The sequence below is a fragment of the Megascapheus bottae genome, chromosome 12, assembly GCF_031878675.1.
Source record: "Megascapheus bottae isolate mThoBot1 chromosome 12, mThoBot2.hap1, whole genome shotgun sequence".
Lineage (NCBI taxonomy): Eukaryota > Metazoa > Chordata > Mammalia > Rodentia > Geomyidae > Megascapheus > Megascapheus bottae.
The window spans coordinates 5,422,898-5,443,756 of NC_143520.1; the positions used below are offsets into that span (position 1 = coordinate 5,422,898).

At 37.0% G+C, this 20,859-nt stretch overlaps 2 protein-coding genes across 6 annotated transcripts in view; both read left to right on the plus strand.

Annotated features, from left to right (window-relative positions):
* Positions 1-4,122, plus strand: part of Sestd1 (SEC14 and spectrin domain containing 1) — a 102,820-nt gene extending 98,698 nt beyond the window's left edge. For all 5 annotated transcript variants that reach the window (XM_090342537.1, XM_090342538.1, XM_090342540.1 and 2 more), the window contains one exon: positions 1,194-4,122. In XM_090342537.1, the coding sequence (XP_090198663.1) occupies positions 1,194-1,323 (130 nt within the window). In that variant the 3' untranslated portion in view covers positions 1,324-4,122. The remainder of the gene's footprint in view (positions 1-1,193) is intronic.
* A 16,187-nt stretch (positions 4,123-20,309) lies between these two features.
* The window catches only part of Ccdc141 (coiled-coil domain containing 141), a 162,874-nt gene continuing 162,324 nt past the window's right edge, over positions 20,310-20,859 (plus strand). Inside the window, exon 1 of the mRNA XM_090342542.1 lies at positions 20,310-20,506. Within this exon, the coding sequence (XP_090198668.1) occupies positions 20,405-20,506 (102 nt within the window). The 5' untranslated portion in view covers positions 20,310-20,404. The remainder of the gene's footprint in view (positions 20,507-20,859) is intronic.

The window sequence follows — 20,859 nt, forward strand, 5'->3', positions numbered from 1 at the left end:
CGCCCAGTACTTCACAGTCTGTAGGTGTAGAAGTTAGAATCTCAGGTCTGTCTGACTCATTCTGTCTTTTTTGTGTTAAATGGCATCCTAACTTTGTCATGTATAAAAGTGATAGCAACTTTCATTTTCTTCCATTCCAAATGGTCAGTATTACATACTAAATAATTTGATACAACATGCCAGTAAAAGAACCAGAAGGAGGTTGCTCCCTGGTGATCTAAACTGTCTTTATGGAAATAATTTTGAGGTAAAAGAGAATATTTACTAAACATAGAAACTGAAAGTGTGAGCATACTTGTGTGGAGTGTGGTAGAGGGCGGCATGGACACGAGCTGAACGTTTCAGCTTCCCTGCTTACCAGCAGTTGACACTATGGGATAGTGGCACTTCTTCGGGGATAGAGTATTCCCTCAGCCAATGTGAAGTATTTCAGACAGATATGTTGCAGACTAAGCATTGTCATTGCTGTGTAATGAACATCTAATGATTATTTGGAATTGATATTGAAATAATGCTATTTTATTCCCTAAGGACAACATTATTTATAGTCTATAGTTGAAAAATGTCTAGTCAAAGTCAGAGTTTAACTATCAAAAGTAGCCTAAGGTTATATGCCTGCAGTCAGAGAATAAAATTCAGCTGGTAATACCATAGAGGTGACTTTGATTGGTCCATGTCATTGAACTTCATGTTCCACCATCCTTGTAAGTCTATCTTCCTAATCAGATCAGCCCAGGAGCATCTGCCTCTGTGCTTGTGATGGAGCTTCTCCTTCTTTGTTTCACAGAGAGCTCACAGAGAGCTAAGTGTCATTTACTGGTCCTTTTGGGATAAAAGAATAAAGACCATGTATGTACACAGATCATGGCACTCAAGTACATGTACAGATCTTATATTTATCCCAATGTTACAATATCCCAATGTTAGATTGCTTCGTTTATTGGGATTATCATAACTACACAGGATAGGACATTTGTATCACGAATATATTTATCAGATCTCAACATTGTATACCATTTAAAAATATTTCTCCTGCTGTATTTTGTCAAAAGTAAACTGAAGTCTACAAATGAACTAATTTCTGCACATACGATATATCACATATTTAAGAAAGTTTGCTTCTCTTCATCTTCATGGTAGCTAAATGAATTTGTTGTGATCTCATTTTTCTCTGTTCTGTGTTTTGATTTTAGAACTGAACAGTATTTTGGGAGTCCAAGCGACATGGCTTCTACCGCGGAGCATATCAGAGACAGGATGAAACTAGTTAGTCTCAAAAGGCAGCAGCTGGGACATCCTGAAATGGTGACCACAGAGAGCTAATTAGTGACAAGCCTTCCACGGATCTGCAGGGCACGCACTCCCGCATGTCGTTGGCCACAATACTTTAAGATGCATTTCACAGCTGGATAAGTCTCCTTTCTTCCCCTGACACATTTCTATCAACAGGCTAACACCTCCCAGCTACCAAGGCATAATTATTTAACATGCTTTGAGACCGTAGACTCTAGGTAACTTAAAAGAAGGAATTTGTAAACATTACACTGAAAACTTGCTTTCAAGCTTTACCTGATCTGTCAGTTAGTAGATACCCAACTGATACTAAGCTTTGAATGGTGCTAACAAGACCTTAGGAATTCTCTCTATAAAAAACACAGTTGCCCTTCCTTCCCAGGTGATGTAGTAAATTTAGACTATAGTTGCACTGTTAGTAGTGACATCCTCAAAATTTTACTTTGTAATTCATCAAAATTATTTTTATTGTGTCCATATGGAGAAATTTCTTCAGATCTTTGATATATCATATTCAGTGAAAGACATTTTCCTATTTGTATTGATAATGTATTAAAAGTTGTTTGTGTTTAATAAAAAGCTTCATTAAATGTCTTATTTAATTGGTAATTATATCCTATTTCCAAACATGAGTGCCTTATTAAAAAAGGGCATTCTTAGAATTGTGAAGATGGTTTAATAATTGTTTTCTCATGGTGATTGCATGTATTTTAACCAGGAAATTCATATGTACGCATGTGTATATAATAAATAAGCATGTTTTATCATAAAAATAGTTGTGAAGAATAAATTAGATATTTAAGAGCTTATGTAACACTAATGTAACACTATTTTTAACTCTTCTCTTCTTCAACTTGAAAACTACTGTCCAAATTATTTACTGCCCTGAAAATAGTTTGTGTTTGGGAGAGGAGAGCTGAGGAAAAAGGCATATATTATATTCGGTGCCATCCTATGTCAGGGTTATAATTGCTGGAACTAAAATAGGACTTGTTAGTAAAATTGAATTGCTCATAACAGACTAAAGACAGAAATCAGTTAAGAAGTTATCTAATCATGAGCATAAAACCTTTAGAAATAAAACTTACTAAGAAATGGTAGTGCTTTTACATTTTATCAAGTTTAAATTATAAATTGCGTACAATTTAATAATTTGTGTTAGTTTTTAATTCAGAAGGTTTTTTAAGTGTAAAAATTTTTTTAGACTTGTGATCAGTACTATATTATGCAAAGAATTACATGGTGGTTTCTTTTTGAAGTCCGCAAACATGTTCATGTATTCTCTTATGCAAAAACCTCTCTGAACCTACTGCTTTCCAGCCTTCTTCACTGCCAGCATTCTTGGAGAGATTCCCTGCCCGTGCCTCTACATCCTGTCTCTCACTGCACATACAGACCTCAGTCTACTGTTACACGCCCTCAAGCAGAACTGTTCTTTTTTTCCAGTTACTGAACTGAATGTTTTTCTTCCCAATCTGTAGTCTGTAGTTCCTTCCCTTTCTTTTTTGATTGTTAACATGTACTCTGCTGAACACCCTTTTCCAGTACCTCTTCCCTCGAAAATGCCATTCTGTGCCATAACCATGAGTGCTGTTGTGTAACTCATTTAGAATAGATCACCTAAATCTGCTGCTTCTCAGATGTCATCCCCAGAATGCTTCTAGCTCTTCCTTAACTATCTCAGCTTTACTGTTTCTATTTTATATCCATGTCCTACATCAGATATTTGGTCCCAAGTGCTATACATATATTTCAGCTGCCTAGCAGAGATTTCAATGTAGATGAGAGATTTATCATATTTCTCACCTTCTGGAGTAATTGTAGTTTTGGTAAAGCCTTATTTTCCCAAGTCAAACATGCCAGAATGGGGAAAACTTATGCTGCCACTGCGTCTGAGAACATTCAAGAAGTTCTTTCTGAATTTGTTAATCCTCCTTTGAGACTTTACTTCCATGAGTAGGCACTTTTGTGACTCTTCCTTTCAGTCTTCATGATGGTGCTAACCTTGTTCTACAGTTTGGACCTTTATATTGTGAGGTCTATTTGAGGGAAGGATTTTTATCCTACTGCTTCTTTTCTTTTTCTTTTTCTTTTTCTTTTCCTTTTTCTTTTCTTTTTTTGGGGGGGAGGGGGGGTCATAGAGCTTGAGTTGGCCTGGGCGCTGTCCCTGAGCTCTTCAGCTCAAGGCTACAATCCTACCCCTGGGCCTGGGTGCTGTTCCTGAGCTCTTCAGCTCAAGGCTACCTCCCTACCCCTGGGGCCTGGGTGCAGTCCCTGAGCTCTTCAGCTCAAGGCTACCTCTCTGCCCTTGAGCCAGCCCCATTTCCTGTTTTCTAGAGGTTAATTGGAGATAAGTCTCAGGTTCTTTTGTGCTGGGGTTGGCTTTGAACTTTGATCCTCAGATCTCAGCCTCCTGTGTAGCTAGGATTACAGGAGTGAGCTACCCGCACCGGCTCTTATCCTACTTTTTCTGTGTTTAACATTTTGATCATGTGTGATAGATTTTCTGTTTCTTTGTAGATCCCATTATAACCACAGTAGAGACATATAAAGTCATAATCCTTGTTATATTGCATTCTGAAATATGTCTAAACACATTTATTTCCTCAAGTTAGAAGTGACTTATGAATACATTTCCTTATAAGCAAGTCATTTGACAATTTACATACTTCAGAAAATGTTAATTTAGATGTTCAGTTACTTTAATCAATATCAATATCTTCTAAATTTCAGATGCATTATTAGACTTTTTATGATTTTGCTTAAAAGAGGAACTGATTTAGTCATAATTATACCATCAAGTAATGGATTTAAGTGCCCTATGAATTACTTTTTATGTATCTTAAGTTCTATTTCCTATTAAAAAAAGGTTATATTATTCAAAACTCTGGAAATTTTATTTATAATTGAGTAGTTAACATTAAGTTGGGTATGTTGTTTGCAAAATGTATATTCTTCTTCTTCTTTTTTTTTTTTTTTTTTGGCCAGTCCTGGGCCTTGAACTCATGGCCTGAGTGCTCTCCTTGGGCTTTCTCAAGGCCACTTGAAACCCTACCACTTGAGCCACAGCACCATTTCTGGCTTTTTCTGTGTAGGTGGTACTAAGGAATCAAACCTAGGTCTTCGTGCATACTAGGCAAGCACTCTACCACTAGGTCAAACTCCAGCCCTTGTTCTTCATTCTTAAAGTTGTTGCCATTTTCTATATGCATTTCTATTTTTACATGTACCATTTCGACTGCAAATCCAGCAGTGCCCTAACATGACTTTGTCCTATATGTGTTGACAGTTCACTTAGTGTACCCTGAAAGTAGTGACAGATTACAGTGTTTGAAATCAGATGCTTTTTTTCATCACAAATTAACATAGACCTGCAAATATAACCTCAAATTGGGCCATCCCCACAACCTTTTTCAGGCAGTCGATTTGGGGGCTTGAATTCCAGGCTTGGGTGCTGTCCCTGAGCTCTTCAGCTCAAGACTAGTTCTACCACTTGAGTCATAGCACCACTTCTAGTAGTTCTACCACTTGAGTCATAGCACCACTTCTAGTTTTCTGACAGTTAATTGGAGATAAGAGTCTCATGGACGTTAGTACCCAGGCTGGCTTTGAACCACCATCCTCAGACCTCAGCCTCTTGAGTAGCTAGGATTACAGGTGTGAGCCACCAGTGCCCAGCTTCCATAACCTTTTAGTTTAGTCATTTTCAGGGAATTACTAACCTGTCGTTTTGTCTTGTGTCTTTTTCATTTCTTTGTTTGATCTTGCTTTTTTGGTTGAGAGATCTTTTTCTTTTTTTCTTATTATGTATTTTCTTCTGTATAAATCAGTGTAAAATTGCAGTTTGACACCTATTCTTTACACCCATCTAATCCAGCAGAATTGACCTTGTTCTGCAAGGATGACTCCTAGGTAATATTGATGAAATAGTTGAGCCTGCTAGCATAAACATTCATGCAAGCCTAAATCTCATTGCTAGATAAAGGAACTGGATTCCTCACTCATTTGCTGCTTTCTTATCAGTCAACATAGGATGTGCTCTTTTGTTTCTTAATGTAGTTAATAGGGTACTCGTTAGTAAGACCTTGACAATTAGATTGTCTGCATGACAGTTCAGTTCCCTAATAGTGCTAATAAACAGACCATATTCTGTGATCTCTGTCCACTATAACCAATGGTAACAGTGTGTAGATCATTGTGCACTCTACCCTTGAGAAGCAATACAGGGTTCTTTAGCACATTGAAAGTTACTTGCCAATAGAAGCTGATTGGGTGTTATGGTGTACTTTCCCTGTCCTCACATCCTAACTGAAGTTAAAACACTATTGCTATTAAAATCTAACCATATAATTGCGTCTAAAGTCCACTACATCTTGACTCTGTTGAGAATGGTACATGCAAAACAGACAAAAAACACTAGTAAATATATCACCATTAGTGAGAAGACATGAATGATTATGTTTTCCTACTTAATGTCGTCAAATAGAATTTCTATAGTATAAAAATGTGAGCCGAACGTAGCCATAAAGATGACCTAATTAATGAACTTGTCAGTGTTAACCATTCAGTTTTAGAAATAAAATTTCAGTGTGAGGAACCGGAGTTTGGCCTAGTGGTAGAGTGCTTACCTAGTATGCACAAAGACAAGGGTTCAATTCCTCGGTACCACATACTTAGAAAAAAAGCCAGAAGTGGTGCTGAGATTCCAGTGGTAGAGCTCTAGCCTTGAGAAAGTCCAAGGACAGTGCTCAGGTCCAGAGCTCAAGCCCAGGACTGGAAGAAAAAATTCCATTTGAGTAGAGAACATTCTGCTGGCATGTAGGCTAGCAATACCTTGATGTGGTAAAATGAAAATTCACATTTAACATTTGACCTTGTTTGGGTTTAATGTGTGCTATAGAAATGTCTAGACTTAGCTGAGGCACAAATGATATCACAAATTATGGAAAAACTATCATAGAAGCTAAGACAAGAACTACTTTGAGTAGAATGGAGAGAATTTGGGCTTCAAAACTCTGGCTTTGATATTTACTGTGTTCTTTGTGTTTAAAAAATGTGGGACAAAAATCTAGGAAATTGAGAGTCATATCAATGATTTAAATATTGAACTATATATAAAGCATTGGGAAACAATGGTATAAAAAGAGGAAGGTATCATTGCTGTAATTTTATTTTAGAGTAGAAAGTATTTGTTTATCTTTCTGCATCTCAGATGACAAGCATAGGATGATAAGGAAATGGCATTGTTTATGTTTGCTCCCATTTGCTTCATCTCCCCTCACTCTCATCCCCATTTTACTGTGTCAAAGAGAAATGTTCACTGAGAATATCATATCTGAAGAAATCATAGGGTTGATGCCCTTATCCTTATCTAAAAGGACATTAAAACTAACGTTCTCTGATTTTATGGAAAGGTGGTGGAACTATAAGATAGAAGACTAGTAATGGAAATAATCTATTTTGAGGTCAACAAGGCATGACACAATTCTGTTAATTAGCACAAATAAATCATACTTGGTGTATACATTAATAAATCAGTAGCAAACGTGGGGAAAAACATAAATCTGTGATATTTATTGTGTTCCAATATTTAAGTGAAAAAGAAAAACTTGAGGTCACCATAGTGCTACATATATTTGGAAAAGAACCATCTTGGCACTCAGGCAGTGATTATAATAGACTAGTTATACAAAACTAGCCCTGTAACACAAACTTAAAACTGAGGGTAGTCTATGAAATTGCATAAATACAAAGACTGCTCATGGATACGATGTCAAATGTTACTCAATATTGATTGCTGCAATAGCTTGAAGCAAATGTGAAAGCTTGAGAATAAACACTAGATCTTGTACTTCAAGAAAAAGTAGAACCTGTGCTAGGACATGAAGAACTTGGACATGAAAATGAAGTCAAAACTGTAATTAGATATTTTGAAAGTCATTGAGTAAACTTCTTAAAGTATCAAGGTTATTCTTGTGAGCTCTGTTTATGAAGCAAGTTTCAGCATAGGAATCCTATATGTCACAGTATAGGATTTCTTAGCATGTAGCTAAAAGTACACAAATATTGAGAGCAGAGTTGTGAGGGACTTTTAAGTCAGATATGTATAAAACTTTCTGACAAAGAAGGTTTTGAGCTCTGAAGCTGATTCCCAGTGAATCTTGAAGAAGCATCTGAGCAGTATTGGCAAGGACACAGCCTGATCTTCAGGATATCGAAGAGCATCTCTGCTTAGCCACAGGAAGATTAGGTGCCCTACACTGAGAATACATTCACTGGTCCACTCACTATCCATGATCAAGCATCACCTTGGTTCCTTTTGAGTGTAGGAATTCAGGCAAAAGCAATATTCTTGATTTTTCTCTAAAGGATGTTTCATCATAGTCAACATTTTTCATAAAAACATGTTATTAAATAATTGTTCTCTTTCCAAAGATGTAAAAGGATCAAAATATCACTTCCACACTTGAATCAGGAAACTGACTCCATAACTCACATTCTGATAGATCATTTCACCAGTTTCAGAAACTTAAATTTCTAAATTGATACTTAGGTGAATTTGATTACTGTCACCATATAAAAACCTTAAATTATATTGTGATTTCACAACATTTTGTGAAACATTAATTATTCAGCCATCAGTTCATTTATTTTTTGATTCATTTTAAATGGAGACATCTGTATACTTCTATAGATGCATTTCCCTCCATATCATTGAGTAGGGTTCAGTATTGCTATTTTTCTTTTGATATAAAGTTTTCACACAATAATTGTCAGGCATTCATATTCTGTCTTGACAAATGCATACAGTGCTATCAAAGTATAACATCATTGGCACTCTGAAAAGTTCCCATATGGCCCTTTCCAATCAATCTTGTCTAGCTCCAAAGGCAACCTTAGAAATCCTTTTTTTCTACATCATGTTAGCTTTGTCTGTTCTAGCACTTCATGTAAATAAAAGCACAAATAATGTTCTCAAACAAGATTTACTATCATGTTTTGGATATTGTTCAATGTAGCTGGATGTGTTACTGGTCTATTCCTTTTTAATTACTGAGTAGTGTTCTATTTATTGTATATCACAGTTTTTTGGGGTTTTTTTTGCCTTTGAATCCAGTTTCCTGTTGGCTTTTTTAGTCATTTTTAGAGTTGGTAACTATAAATACGGTTTCTATGATTAGTTTATAAGTCTGTGTGAACTAGGTTTGGATTTCACTAGGGTAAATATGTAGAGTTAGAATTTCTGAGTCATAGGATAGTTTTAAAAGACAGCGCTGTCTCTTTTTCCAATGCAGTTATACCATATCCTTAATTTTATATTTTTGTGTAGGAGGGTGTTAACTATTTTTATGATTCCCCAAATTGAAATATTAGAAGTATGTTTGGGGTAGAAATGACATTGTTCCTGGTTGAATAGGACAGTATTATTTGACTGTCTACCCAAAACAGCTTTTCAAGAGATTTCTGCAATTGAGATGTTAGCAATAGTTTTACTAGTTGAAACTCGAAACAGGGTGAATATTAGCTAGAAGAAGCAACACTGACTTGTTTAGATGCTAAGTTTTGTCACTTGTTTTCAGTAAGTAAAAGATAACATCATAGAATGGAAAAAAAAAACTGTGATGACGGATGGGGGGGGAGAACACGGTTTAAAAGCATATGCCACAGTCAGCCCCAGGTATGTGGGTGTGAGAGCTCCGCCTGAACAGGGAAGTCTCTGGCAGTGGTCAGGAAGGCAGAGAACAGGGAGGGAAGAATTCTACCTCACAGTTTTGCATAGGGGATAGCTATACTTTTGCTGGACATTTTAGCCTTTTAAAAATCCTAATTTTCAATGCTGTTATTTAGTACTGCTCAGACATGGTTATTTCACAGTTGGATGACTTCCTTATGCAGTGATTTATCCATCCCTCCTGTTCTATTACATAGAGCATTTACTTATATTATCCTGTAAAACTCCTGTGTATATTTCCAGTGCCCATGTTCAAAGATACTGTGTATTGTTTATCTAATCTTTCCTATTAGAGATTTTTAAGGGCTGGGAATTTTGGCTTCTACTGTAAGTCCTTATGATTCACACATTGTAAATATGCAATAAAATGTTTAAAAATTACAATTAAGGCAGATTTTGACTTTTTTTGTTATATTGTCATTTTGGACAATACTTTTTATTTCTATCAATACGGATCATTCATGCAGACTAGGGAGAATTAAGTCAGACTGGTCTCTATAAATGGAACCTGATTAATTGAGTCTTTTTTAAATTATTCAGATTATGTTATTAAATCAATTTTTCCTAGCATTGCTTTTTAAATATTTTGAGTAAAACAGAGATGTAACTTGTTCATTCTGAAAAACTTGTAATTTAGAAAACAGAATCTTTTCATTTCTGTTATATCAGCCTTAAACCTACTGTTTCTCAGCATGGCATAAAAATTCATGCCTTTGTCTAGATCTTTCATTGTTAAAAGTGATTGTTTTCTTACAGTAGATAGTGGTTCATTTTCTTTGTTCTAAGAAGAAGCCATTTCCCCTGTTTTGGGAATTGATCCTAGAACCTTGGATCTACTGTCAAAAAGCTATATCTCCAGTCTTAGAAGTCAATTTTTAAGACAGAGAAGATGAGAATGTTTGGGGACAAAAGAAACAGAACATAATCAGCCATATTTAAGATACTGAAATCATATTCTACACATTCTACACAAACAGCTCCCCAATGTCTATTAGGAACTTTTTTTTAGAATTTAGAAATTGGCAAATGAAGGTAACTACATTTGAGTAATTCAACATGTAAAAAAAATGTACAAAAGGGACAAAGTGCATTTAATACTTAGTAACTATTTCCATTGAACAACTTCCTATAATTAGAATATTCTTGGGGTAGGAATACCAGAAACCATGGGGGAACGTTGTATATTTAATACAGAGCCAGACTTCCCTAGATTCCACTGCATTTGGTACATAAATTTCCCATTAAAAGTAAATAGAAGCCAGGTATCACTGGTGGCTGTAATCCCAGCTACTCAGGAAACAGATCTGAGGATTGTGATTCAAAACCAGCTCAGGCAGAAAAGTCCCTGTGAGACCCTTATATCCAATAAACTACTCACGCCTCCAAAAAAAAAAAAAAAAAGAAAAAGAAAAAACTGGAAATGGTTCTGTGGCTTAAGTGGTAGAGTACTAGCCTTGAGCACAAAGAAGTTCAGGGAACAGTGCCCAAGATATGAGCTCTGAGTTCAAGCCACAGTACCAGCAGAATAAAAAGAAAAAAATAAAGAAATAGATTAGCACTCTTTTGTACGGTGATCTAGAAACCTGAATGCCTCAGTAGCGTTAGCACGAGTATTGTATGTGGCACATTATGAACAACAGTCCTCCAAATAGGTTTTTTAGAAAGCCTATATAGCCCATTCATTATTCTTACCTATTATTTGGTTCCAAGAAAATGTTTAGAGTGCATACATATACCATAGATAACTCCCTATGTTATGACATGAATATTATTTAGAAAGGAGGAACTTAGTTACATTAAAGACATTTTTTCTTTTTATTGTCAGTATAGCATGTAGAGGGGTTACAGTTACATTCGCCAAGTATTAGGTGAATTACTTCTCACACATTGATACCTTTTCATGTTTTTGTCCCCATTTCCCTCCCCCCACATTGCCCAATCATCTTGTTTCCCCTTTCCCTTTTCTATTTCAAATTAATAAATGTGTATACAATATGCCAGGTAACAAAGTCAGACACAGTAACAATATGAGATTAACCATAAGGGCAAAAAAAGAGAAGTAGCAGAGTACAGTAAAAACAACAATCACACAAGATAAAGCCTTTGTTTCCATGTCCTTAGAGATCCTTCCATTTAGCCTTATTCTATAGGTTTTGCGCTAATGTGATCCTCTGCTAGGAAAGTCCTAGATGTGTACTAATCATTACAAATGAGGGAAACCATTGAGCCTATGTTCCTTTGGGTCTGGCTTACTTCATTTAATATGACTTTTTTCCAAGTCTTTCCATTTCCTTATGAATGGGGCGATGTAAAGTCATAACTTGTTGAACATGCATTCTAAATCAGTGATGGGCCACAACCTGCTTTCAGATCACCAAGAGTTCTTGTTAGAATGAAGATTCTTAACTCATGTAAGTCTGGATAGAACCTGATTTTCTGTACTTCCAGCAATTCCCCAGTGCTGCTAATGCTGCGAGTCTGGATTGTTTCGGTAGTAGATGAGGTCATTGTTTTAAAAGTAAGGAGTTTCAATTCATCCTTGAATTTGAAATGTCCCATTGCTTTAGCCAGGTTACTTACCAGCCCTCCTAAAGACAGGAATGAGTGGCAAATCAAATTCTATGAACTAAATGTTCTTAAGCCTAATCAGTCTACAGATGCCATTGGGTAGAGAGGTTCTCACATTACAGTACTCTGAGATTTCATATTTAGCCTTACTATGTGTTGGCATTTTCTACCATCAGTGTTATCTGATCTGTTTGGTCTGTTCCGTCAAGTCTACCTGGATCTGTGGGACTGGTGGTAACAGCCAAATCACCTCCAGAGCCTATGTAAGTATTAACCAAGCAGGGCAACAAAATTGATTTAAATGTAGGAAGAAGAGCTATAAGAGTGATGGAATTTCTATCATAACAAATATGAGGAGGTCACTGAGAACAAAGACAGGACTCTGTAGGGTTTTTTTGTTCTGTATTTTAGGGTTTGGGAGGCCAGTGTTATAACTCAGAGGACTCTGCCCTGAGAATGCTCAGCTCTGTGGATTAGCTGAGTAATCGCTATCTCTGGACATCTGTACAATTTTTGATCACACAGCACAGAATTTTTCACCTTTGGAATTGAGTCAAGATACTAAGAGGGAAGTGGCTTGGATTCTTCACTCACTTGCTTCCTGAACATTAGTGAGCTCCTTAGTTTCAATTCATATGACAAAAGTAATCATTTAGGACATAAACTTAGAATACAAAGTAGTTGAGAAGTCCAACTCCAGAAGGTGACTGCCTGTTTTCTAAGCCTCGGTGGATTTGGAGAGGAGGTGCTGATAAAGACAATCAGAGCCTTGTGTACAATGGGTGAGGCTGTTAGTTCTCTTTGCCAATGGGAACTCTACATAGCATCTACACTCTACATAATACACACTGACTTGGCTTTTGAAGTCCTTTCTTTGATGAGGGTGGACTTGGTGATAGGAAACCAGTTTGCTCAGGGTGGCGTTAGTGGAGAGGGGTGGGGTGCCAATAGCCTGCTACTTTTGTTTCCACTTTTGATTTCCAGGTTTCTGTGAGAGTCTCTCATCTTGTTTCCTGTTTTTCCTAAAAGCTAGTGTCTATGAATATCTTTTTTCCTGCAGGTGTCAGTAACTTCTTTGTCCTTCCGGGCAGTCTCAGTCACACCCACTGACTTTCATGTGGGTACTCTGACTTGGTGAGAGATGTATTAACAAACAGTCCCTCAGCAAGGCACTTGAGTGCAAGCACCAACACCAGAGGCTTCCACTTGCCACAAGGAAGTTAACCACAAGAACACCTACAGTCACGTTTAAAGGCTCAGTTAAAATTTAAAAATAGTTAGAACAGACATGGCAAACTCTCGATAAATTGATATCAAAACCCTATCAACAAACCATGAAAATACTGTCCATGTATAACTGAGAAAGGCCAATCAAGCATTGCCAAATTATAGCCTCATGATATGTGAAAAATGTATCTGTTTGTATGCACAGATCCCGATGCCTGAATATTTTTAAATTTTTTCTTTTTTCAAGTCTACCTGCTCCCTGGTAAAAATCCATAGATACCAGATAGGCCATATGGGGCATCTGATTTTTTTATGTCCTTGGATTTATATATTAGATTATTACACTTAACTTGGCAACAATTATAGCTGATTGGGGGAAGACATAGCTCAGCCGTGGTGTCACAGCCAGAATGATGGCTCTTGGGATTCCTCTGAGACAGAAAATTATCAGCCTTCACTGGAGTTGATCCACAGTAAGGGAAAACAAAAGAGAAGCAAATTTCCAAGAGTCCTATGTTCCCTAAAAGTCCTCTTTTCCATAAAATCTCCTGCCTGCCTGGTGAAGGCAAATTCTATGATACTTGATTATACAAAGAGGACTTCTATAAGCCAAGGGGTACAGCTCAACACAGGTAAGAATACATGATATAATTTAAAAAAAATTTGGCACATGAAAGCCTTTCAGCAATTTTTCAAAGTGTTTTATTGCCAAGCATCATACATATTCCTCAACTGAAAAGTTGCCCATATAGCCATGTGTTTAATGAACATTTTCACTGTTATCTGCATAGATTTTTGACTCTTTTTAAGGTCATACATTGCTTGAAAGGGTTTTCAAGGAAAACTTTACATAATAATTGGAGAACTACTGATAATGTTTCCCATATTTTTGCTTAGTTATCTAATAGATGCGGGCGCTCTGGATCTTTTGACCAGCTGATTTATCTATTTATCTATTTCCGTATTTTTGCTTTTCCTCCCCATTTATAAATGTGAATATTTGCTTGGTATAAACCTTGTTTATAATTACTTCCCTAGATCTCATGGAGAGGCTAAGGATTTATATACCATTTAATGTTTCATTGTAAGGAAATCTATAAAAGTGAATGTACAGAGAGACTATAATTGTCAATAGAAGTCCTCTTCTTTTAAACATGTCATTCCTCTTAACTAAACCTTGAGTGTCCATAATGGAATATCACAAAGCAGTGTGTGTCCAATTTATATAGCAGGGGTACTATGGATTTCACTCCCCCCCCCATTCCATGGTTGACTTTGTCAACCTCTTCTGCACAGTTTTTATGGCAACATTAAGTCAAATGATACCTTTTTGGATGAAAGCCAGGCAATAACTTGCGAACTCAGAATAATTACAAAGTCTTCACCTTGGCTTAAAAGCAAAAGTAGAGTTATTAAGTACTTTCCTCATCCAAAGACCTTAAAAGTAATTATATCAGAGCAACAGGTTAAACCAAGATCACCCAAGCAGGGGTTGGAAACATTTTGTGCCAAGGGCTGTGTGAATATAACATTATTTAAGGGCCATACAAAATTAACAACATGGACAGACAGGGTGCAGTCAGCCAGAAAGGAGCATATGAGAGGCAAAAGTGTCTGTGTCATCATATACCAAATGTTTTTGTGGGCCAATGATGGCTTTGGGGCTAGACATTCCCCACCCCTAGGTCTAAAAGCACCTGCCCAGAGGCTGTCTACATAAGGCCATTCTCTTTTGAGATCCCAAATTCAACCTCTCCTTTCCCTCCTCACTTAGCTCCAGCCACAGTGACCTTCTGGATACTTTTCAAATATAATGAGCATACTCCAGTGGCCTGGAATGTTCTTCCCTGAGATAGCTGCATGCCTTGTTCTTTCCACTAATCCAGGTCTCGGTGCTCATTTTTTAAAAATACCTTTATGGACTCCTCCTCTTAAAACAGTCTCTCTCTCCCCCCCCCCCCGCCCTCTCTCTCTCTCTGACACACACACACACACACACACACACACACACACACACACACACACCACAGCCTTTTTATTTTCTCCCCACATCCTGAGTAGCTAGGATTACAGGCATGAGCTATTGCACCCAGCCTCTATTGTGGTCTTTGGTTCAACTAATTTAGACATTAAGTTCAACTTTTATAGTGGCTACATTTAGAAAATTTCTTAGTATGTATTGTTATCTTAGAAATAATATGTTATTGTCTGAATATCATCTTTGTTCCAGCCATTACTGTGTTTTACAGGTACTGTCTTATTCAACAAACCTTTATGACATAAATAGTCCTATTATCCTAATTTATGAGGAAATGAAGGCACAAAGAGATAAAGCAATCTAACTTTAAAGTGCGCTTTCCTAACTCATTGCCTTTCCCAGGTTGTAGGATTCAACTGTTTTATTGTTAAATCACTAGCACTATATTATTCCTGTAGTGAGTATGTTCTAGTTAGAAGTACCTTAATAGAATCCTCTGATTTCTCTGGGTAATTCTGAATTGTAACCTTTGTGATTCTTCCTATTTAAACCGTTCATTACCTTCATTACCAAGTATCTTTTTTCTCAGCTTTTATCATAATGTTTTTCTCTTGCTTCTTTATTTCATTGTTTATGATCTACTTTTCTTACTCAGTCACAGTTTTGGAATAATAGAAATGTCTTTAATTTGTTAATGTTATATTCCTAATAGATGTGTATTTGCTGTATAATAATGCTTGATAACCATAACTATTGGTTATGTGGATAAATACTGAATAAATAAATGGCTATGGGGTATACAGTTCATGTAATTTGGTCAGACAATAAAGCATTAATGAGCATCAACACTGCTCCTAGACTACACGGTTAATGATACTTCTGAAATGCCAGGATCTCCTCTGAGGTCTTTGTGTAAAGCAGCTCTTCTCTCTACAATCACCCTGTGAAGAGATCTGAAAAGATCCAGAATGAAGAGCTGTTTCCTTCTGGATAAACAAAGCTCTTTCTGAATATAGCTGAAAAAAGGTACTAATGAATGTCAAATAATCAGAAAGTAACACAAGTTTATAATATCAGTATATAATTATTAAAATTTGAATAATGTTTTGAGGAAAGAGGAATATAGGTAAATATTTCTACTTCTAAGGGATCATTCATCTTGGTCCCCAAAGATGGAAGAAACGTGGTTTGATGAAAGGTAGTAAGAGATAATAGTCCTGGATAGAATGGATGTTAAGGTACAGAGAAAAGCTACCTTGGGGATCTGAGAATGATAGTATATGTGATTGTACAGATAAGGAGGAGGACAATGAATAGTTTGAAAGCCAGACAGAAAATGTTGGGCCAGGAGTATCTTATTCAGTAAATTGCTTACTGGTGTGATGTTATTATCAATAACTGGTTGCTGGTATTACTACTTCTCATGATAATAGCAGACAAAATCTTGACTTGAATTTTCCATCTAGATAAATAGACTGACTGGATTTTTTTGTACCAGCTCTATCTAATGTATCTTCATAAAGTTGAATACAACTTAATAAGAGTACTGATTAAGGAAAACACCCAGGATGCCAAAATTCAAACAGACCCAATATATACTCCAGCAGAGAAAAAAGTATTGTGGCATACCCAGTGATAGAGTTGAAACATAATCTTATGAAATGGTCTTCAAGTTATTAGCTCTTTGTATTTCTTGAAAGATGCTATTTTCTTTGGTCTTGACTTATCTCATTCAATATGATGTGCTCTAGCTTCATCCACTTCCCAGATAATGCCATTATTTTATCTTGTCTGTTAGCTATGTAGAATTCCATTGCGTGTGTGTGTGTGTGTGTGTGTGTGTGTGTGTATCTCACATTTTCTGTATCCATTCATCTGCAGTAGAACATCTGGGTTGTTTCCATCACTTGGCTATTGTGAATAGTGTAGAGATGAACATAGCTGAGCAGGTGCCCTTATCATAGCCTGGGTTATGATGCTCAGGGTAAATGCCTAGGAGTGTAAGGCTGAGCCATAGGGAAGGTCTATTTTCAGTTCTTTAAGAAACCTCCAGTTTACCTTCCAGAGTGGCTGAACTAGTTTACATTCCCACTAGCAGTGCTGTAGGGTTCCTCTTTCTCTACAACCCCACCAGAATTTGTGGTGAAAAGAACAAAAGGTGCATGGTATCCTTAATATGTGGATATTAGATCCAAGAGTGATGACTCAATATTTGGGTACCCAATGTTATGGACATGGTCTTGGAGATATAAACATAACACATAGATATAAAAATCTATGATGGGCTATATACTCTATAATGTTTTATTACATATATTAATATGTATCTATGACATACAAATCCTCATCTTAATTTTAATTATATTCTAAAATCTATTTGCCAGTGATTGAAATTTCCTTCTTAATACTTGTTTGTTAAATATGACATTTGAAATATGATGTGAAAATCAATGTTAATAAATTCTTTATCAAAAGGGGGAAAAAGATGCTACTTTCAACTCTATGTATCCACTTGTAACTTTTTGATTCCCACAGAGAATATTTCACTAAAGTTCAGCTTGTATAGGAACCGGCATTTTCCAGAGGGATAAACAAAGAAGGCATCAATAACTTTTGCAAAATCTTCTGCAGATATCAAAGGCATGAGAATACTTGTAAGGTTCTCATTTTGTTTTGTTTTGCTTTTTTAGGGGGTGATAAGGTAGGCAAAGTATAAATAAACTCACTCAAAAGGCTTTTACTATTTTCACATTAAAAATAGAGTGTACAAATTTTCTTCATTATAATATATTTCCTAGTAACTATTTTTCAAAGTGTTTATTGGAGTTCACAGAGCAACTTGTAATTATTATTCTAGATGAAGAAAACTAGGTCAAACTCTGGAAAAACTAGATGCTGATGCAGAGTTTTGATGAACATGGCTGTGAAAGGAAGGACTAACAGTGAAATAAAACGGGAGAGAAAGCAAGCAGGGAGGAATTGAGTCAAGTCTTGTAAAGCCAAAAATCTGAAATAAAACTTTACTCCAGTGCATGCCTGCAGTTTGCCTTATTGCTGAAGTCCACCAAAGTCAGAAAGCATTTTTCTTTGTGCAACAGCCTACACCTAATCTATTTTGAGAGAAAGAAAGGTCATGGACACACACAAAAGGGCACTACCTTTGTTACTGAGTAACTGCATTAATCTTTTAACAAACTCTTAAATGCTTTGAATTCCCTTTTCCCCTAGACCTTGTGATTAACTAGAACTTGAGCCACATGCTCTCTCTTCTTCATTTCTTCTTCCTTTCTGGGTGATCAGCCTGCCGTTTCAGAAGTTCCATTCTGTCCTCTGCAACCTTTGCACATTCATCCCTCTTGAAGGGGTTTGTGGAGAGAGCCACTCTTTACTCACCCTGTAGTTTTTTGCAGCCTGCTGTCCAAACACCCCTTTTCTTTCCAGGATTTTTATGCAACTTCTGACATACACAGTTTTGAGCAATGGGATTAACTTTGGGTGAAAGTACATGAATATTTGAGTGCTGTTTGTTGTTCTGGCTTGGGAAGTACATAATAACTTAAGCACTGGTCCTTGTACATTCTGGTTTAGAGTACAAGTATTCTGTGACAAAGGCACTGAGCTCTTTTACTTGAGAGTAACTAGTTCAAAGCTAATTGCTATCAATCTTCTTCAGTTTGTGTGGATCAACTTCATGTCGGCTCAAGTGGAGGAACCTGCCTTTAACATTCCAGGATAGCTGGTTCCCTGCAAGCTCTTCAGGTAGGCATCCATTAAAACCTGGTCATATTTTCTACATTGTAGAGTGTTTTGGCATTCTCTGTGCCAAGCTTGCTCTAACTACTCCCCACAGAGCAACAGGTGAACTTGGTTCAGCAAGAATCTGGGGCCCAGGGGTAATTTTCTTCTTACTGGAGGGCAGAAGAGCAGGATCAAAAGTACACAGTACTCTGGGAAAGAAAAATAGGTGTTCAAAATCCAAGTATAGCTGGGTGCTAGTGGCTCATGCCTAAACTCTTAACTATTCAGGAAAGCAAGATCTAAGGCTCCTGGTTGGACTCTAACTCCATTTAACTACCAAAAAATCAGAAATGGATATGTTGCTCAAGTGGTAGAGTGCCACCCTTGAATGAAAAAGAAGAAGGGACTGCACCTAGGCACTGAGTTCAAGCCCTAATACTAGCACAAAACAAAAGCAAAACGCAAACAAAATACCCCAAGTATATCTAACAACCCTCTTTCCTTCTATCAGGAATGTTACTCTGAACCTTAGCAGAACACAGCAATGCTGCTCACTCAAACTTCTGAACAGCACCATGAACCTGAACATGCTTTCCAATTAAGCTAAGAGGGTTGTATCACAAGAGGATTTATTGAACATTGTTTATTGCTGCATCCTTCACTCTGGCTCTGTGCCATGATTCCAACAACTTCGTGATGGTTCCAACAGTTTTGGAGTTTGTGGCTCTCATGTGTTTGCCCTCTGCCCTCTGTCCAAGACTTCAGAGTTATTTTCAGCTGTTCTTTGACAGGGAATTCAACAGCTGCTACTTAATATCATAGACAACTTAGGACACATGCTGAGTTTCTAGCAATAGGATTAATCTGATGGTTTGGGGCTGTGATTTAAAGCTGGCTGTAGTTTTCCTGCTCTGGGAGTAAAGGGGAGAATAAAAACCAAATCTGTAGTCACCTGAATTACCAGACTATCCTTTTAAAATCTGTGCAACAAAATATAGACAGTGTTAAAATTACAAAGCAATTTTTCTTGTTGCAATTAAAAGGCAACCAAAACGTGTTCTGCTTTTCAGTAGTTATGAAAACTGGATTTAAAAGCATTGTTCAGAGAAGAACTCTTGAAATAATAGGTACCTCTTGATACATGTGGTTGAAATACTATTTTAATTGCCCTTAAGAAACTCAGAGCGCTGTGGATGCAATAAGGATATCTGACCACAGATTATAAGAAATCTGAGGCTCTCAGAAAATGGGATCATTCCACAGACTTCATTTGGCAAAGATCAGCATTTGTTTTTAGAAAAGCAGATTAAGCTAAAAATACTTTTGGAGCAATTTTGTGATTTAACCCCAAAACGAACACCAGAACTTTAAAGAAAGTACATTTTTGGTGGTTTGTTTTCATGTGAGAGAAACTTCAAAAGAAAAAAAAAATCTTGGTATCCAGGTCAATGATTTGCTGGATTCAAAGTCCATAGTTACAACTATTTAGTTTCAAAGGCAAAACTAATTTGGGTTGTCAGGATGTGATTTTTTTTTCCATTTGCTATCAAACACCAGCTGATAGGCAAAGAGCTTGAAGCTGTCCCTCCACATTGCAGATAACGGCAAAAATAACAGCCACTTAGTGTTACCATACGGGGTGTGGCTCTTTTCTCCGATGGCTCCTCTCGCTGTGTCTCTCATGATAAACTCAATGGGGTTGTCTATTTTTAAACTCCTGTTCTTCCCTTTTGGCAGAGCAATCAGTGAGAACAGAGCTCTTTCCCTGAATGAATCCCAGTGACCCCAGTGTTTGCTTTCTGAAATGAACAGCAGACAGGCATCGGTGCAGAGGCTGCCCAAGGAATAAACTCTGCTTCTCCAGTGTCATGGCCGGACAAGGAGGTCCTGCCGTGGGCTTTTCTACCACAACAGCCAGTTCAGTCGTTGTGCAGGCTGGGGACTCCAAACTCGTGATAGCTGTCATAAAGGTAAGCCAGCAACTTTCTTTTTCCTGTGTGACTGTCGGATTTTTACCATACATGGAACACCAAGTAAGAGTGTCTGAGGTCAGTAAGATGCTTCATGGAGCACATCGCAGCAAGTGTTTTGCTTTCTTAAATCCGGGACTCCAAGAACCTTCTAAGTTTCAGCATGTTACTAGTTTTCCTTTCCTTTCCTTTTTTTTTTGTTTTTGCCAGCTTGACAAAATAAACTCTACTATAAACACTTAATTTTGGTCTTTAAAGACATGCCTATGTGATGAGAGGTCAGGACTGCATTTGAAGAGATGGAAGAAGGCTGGGGGGGGGTGTCAATGTGTGCGTTTTGAGTGGACATGCCA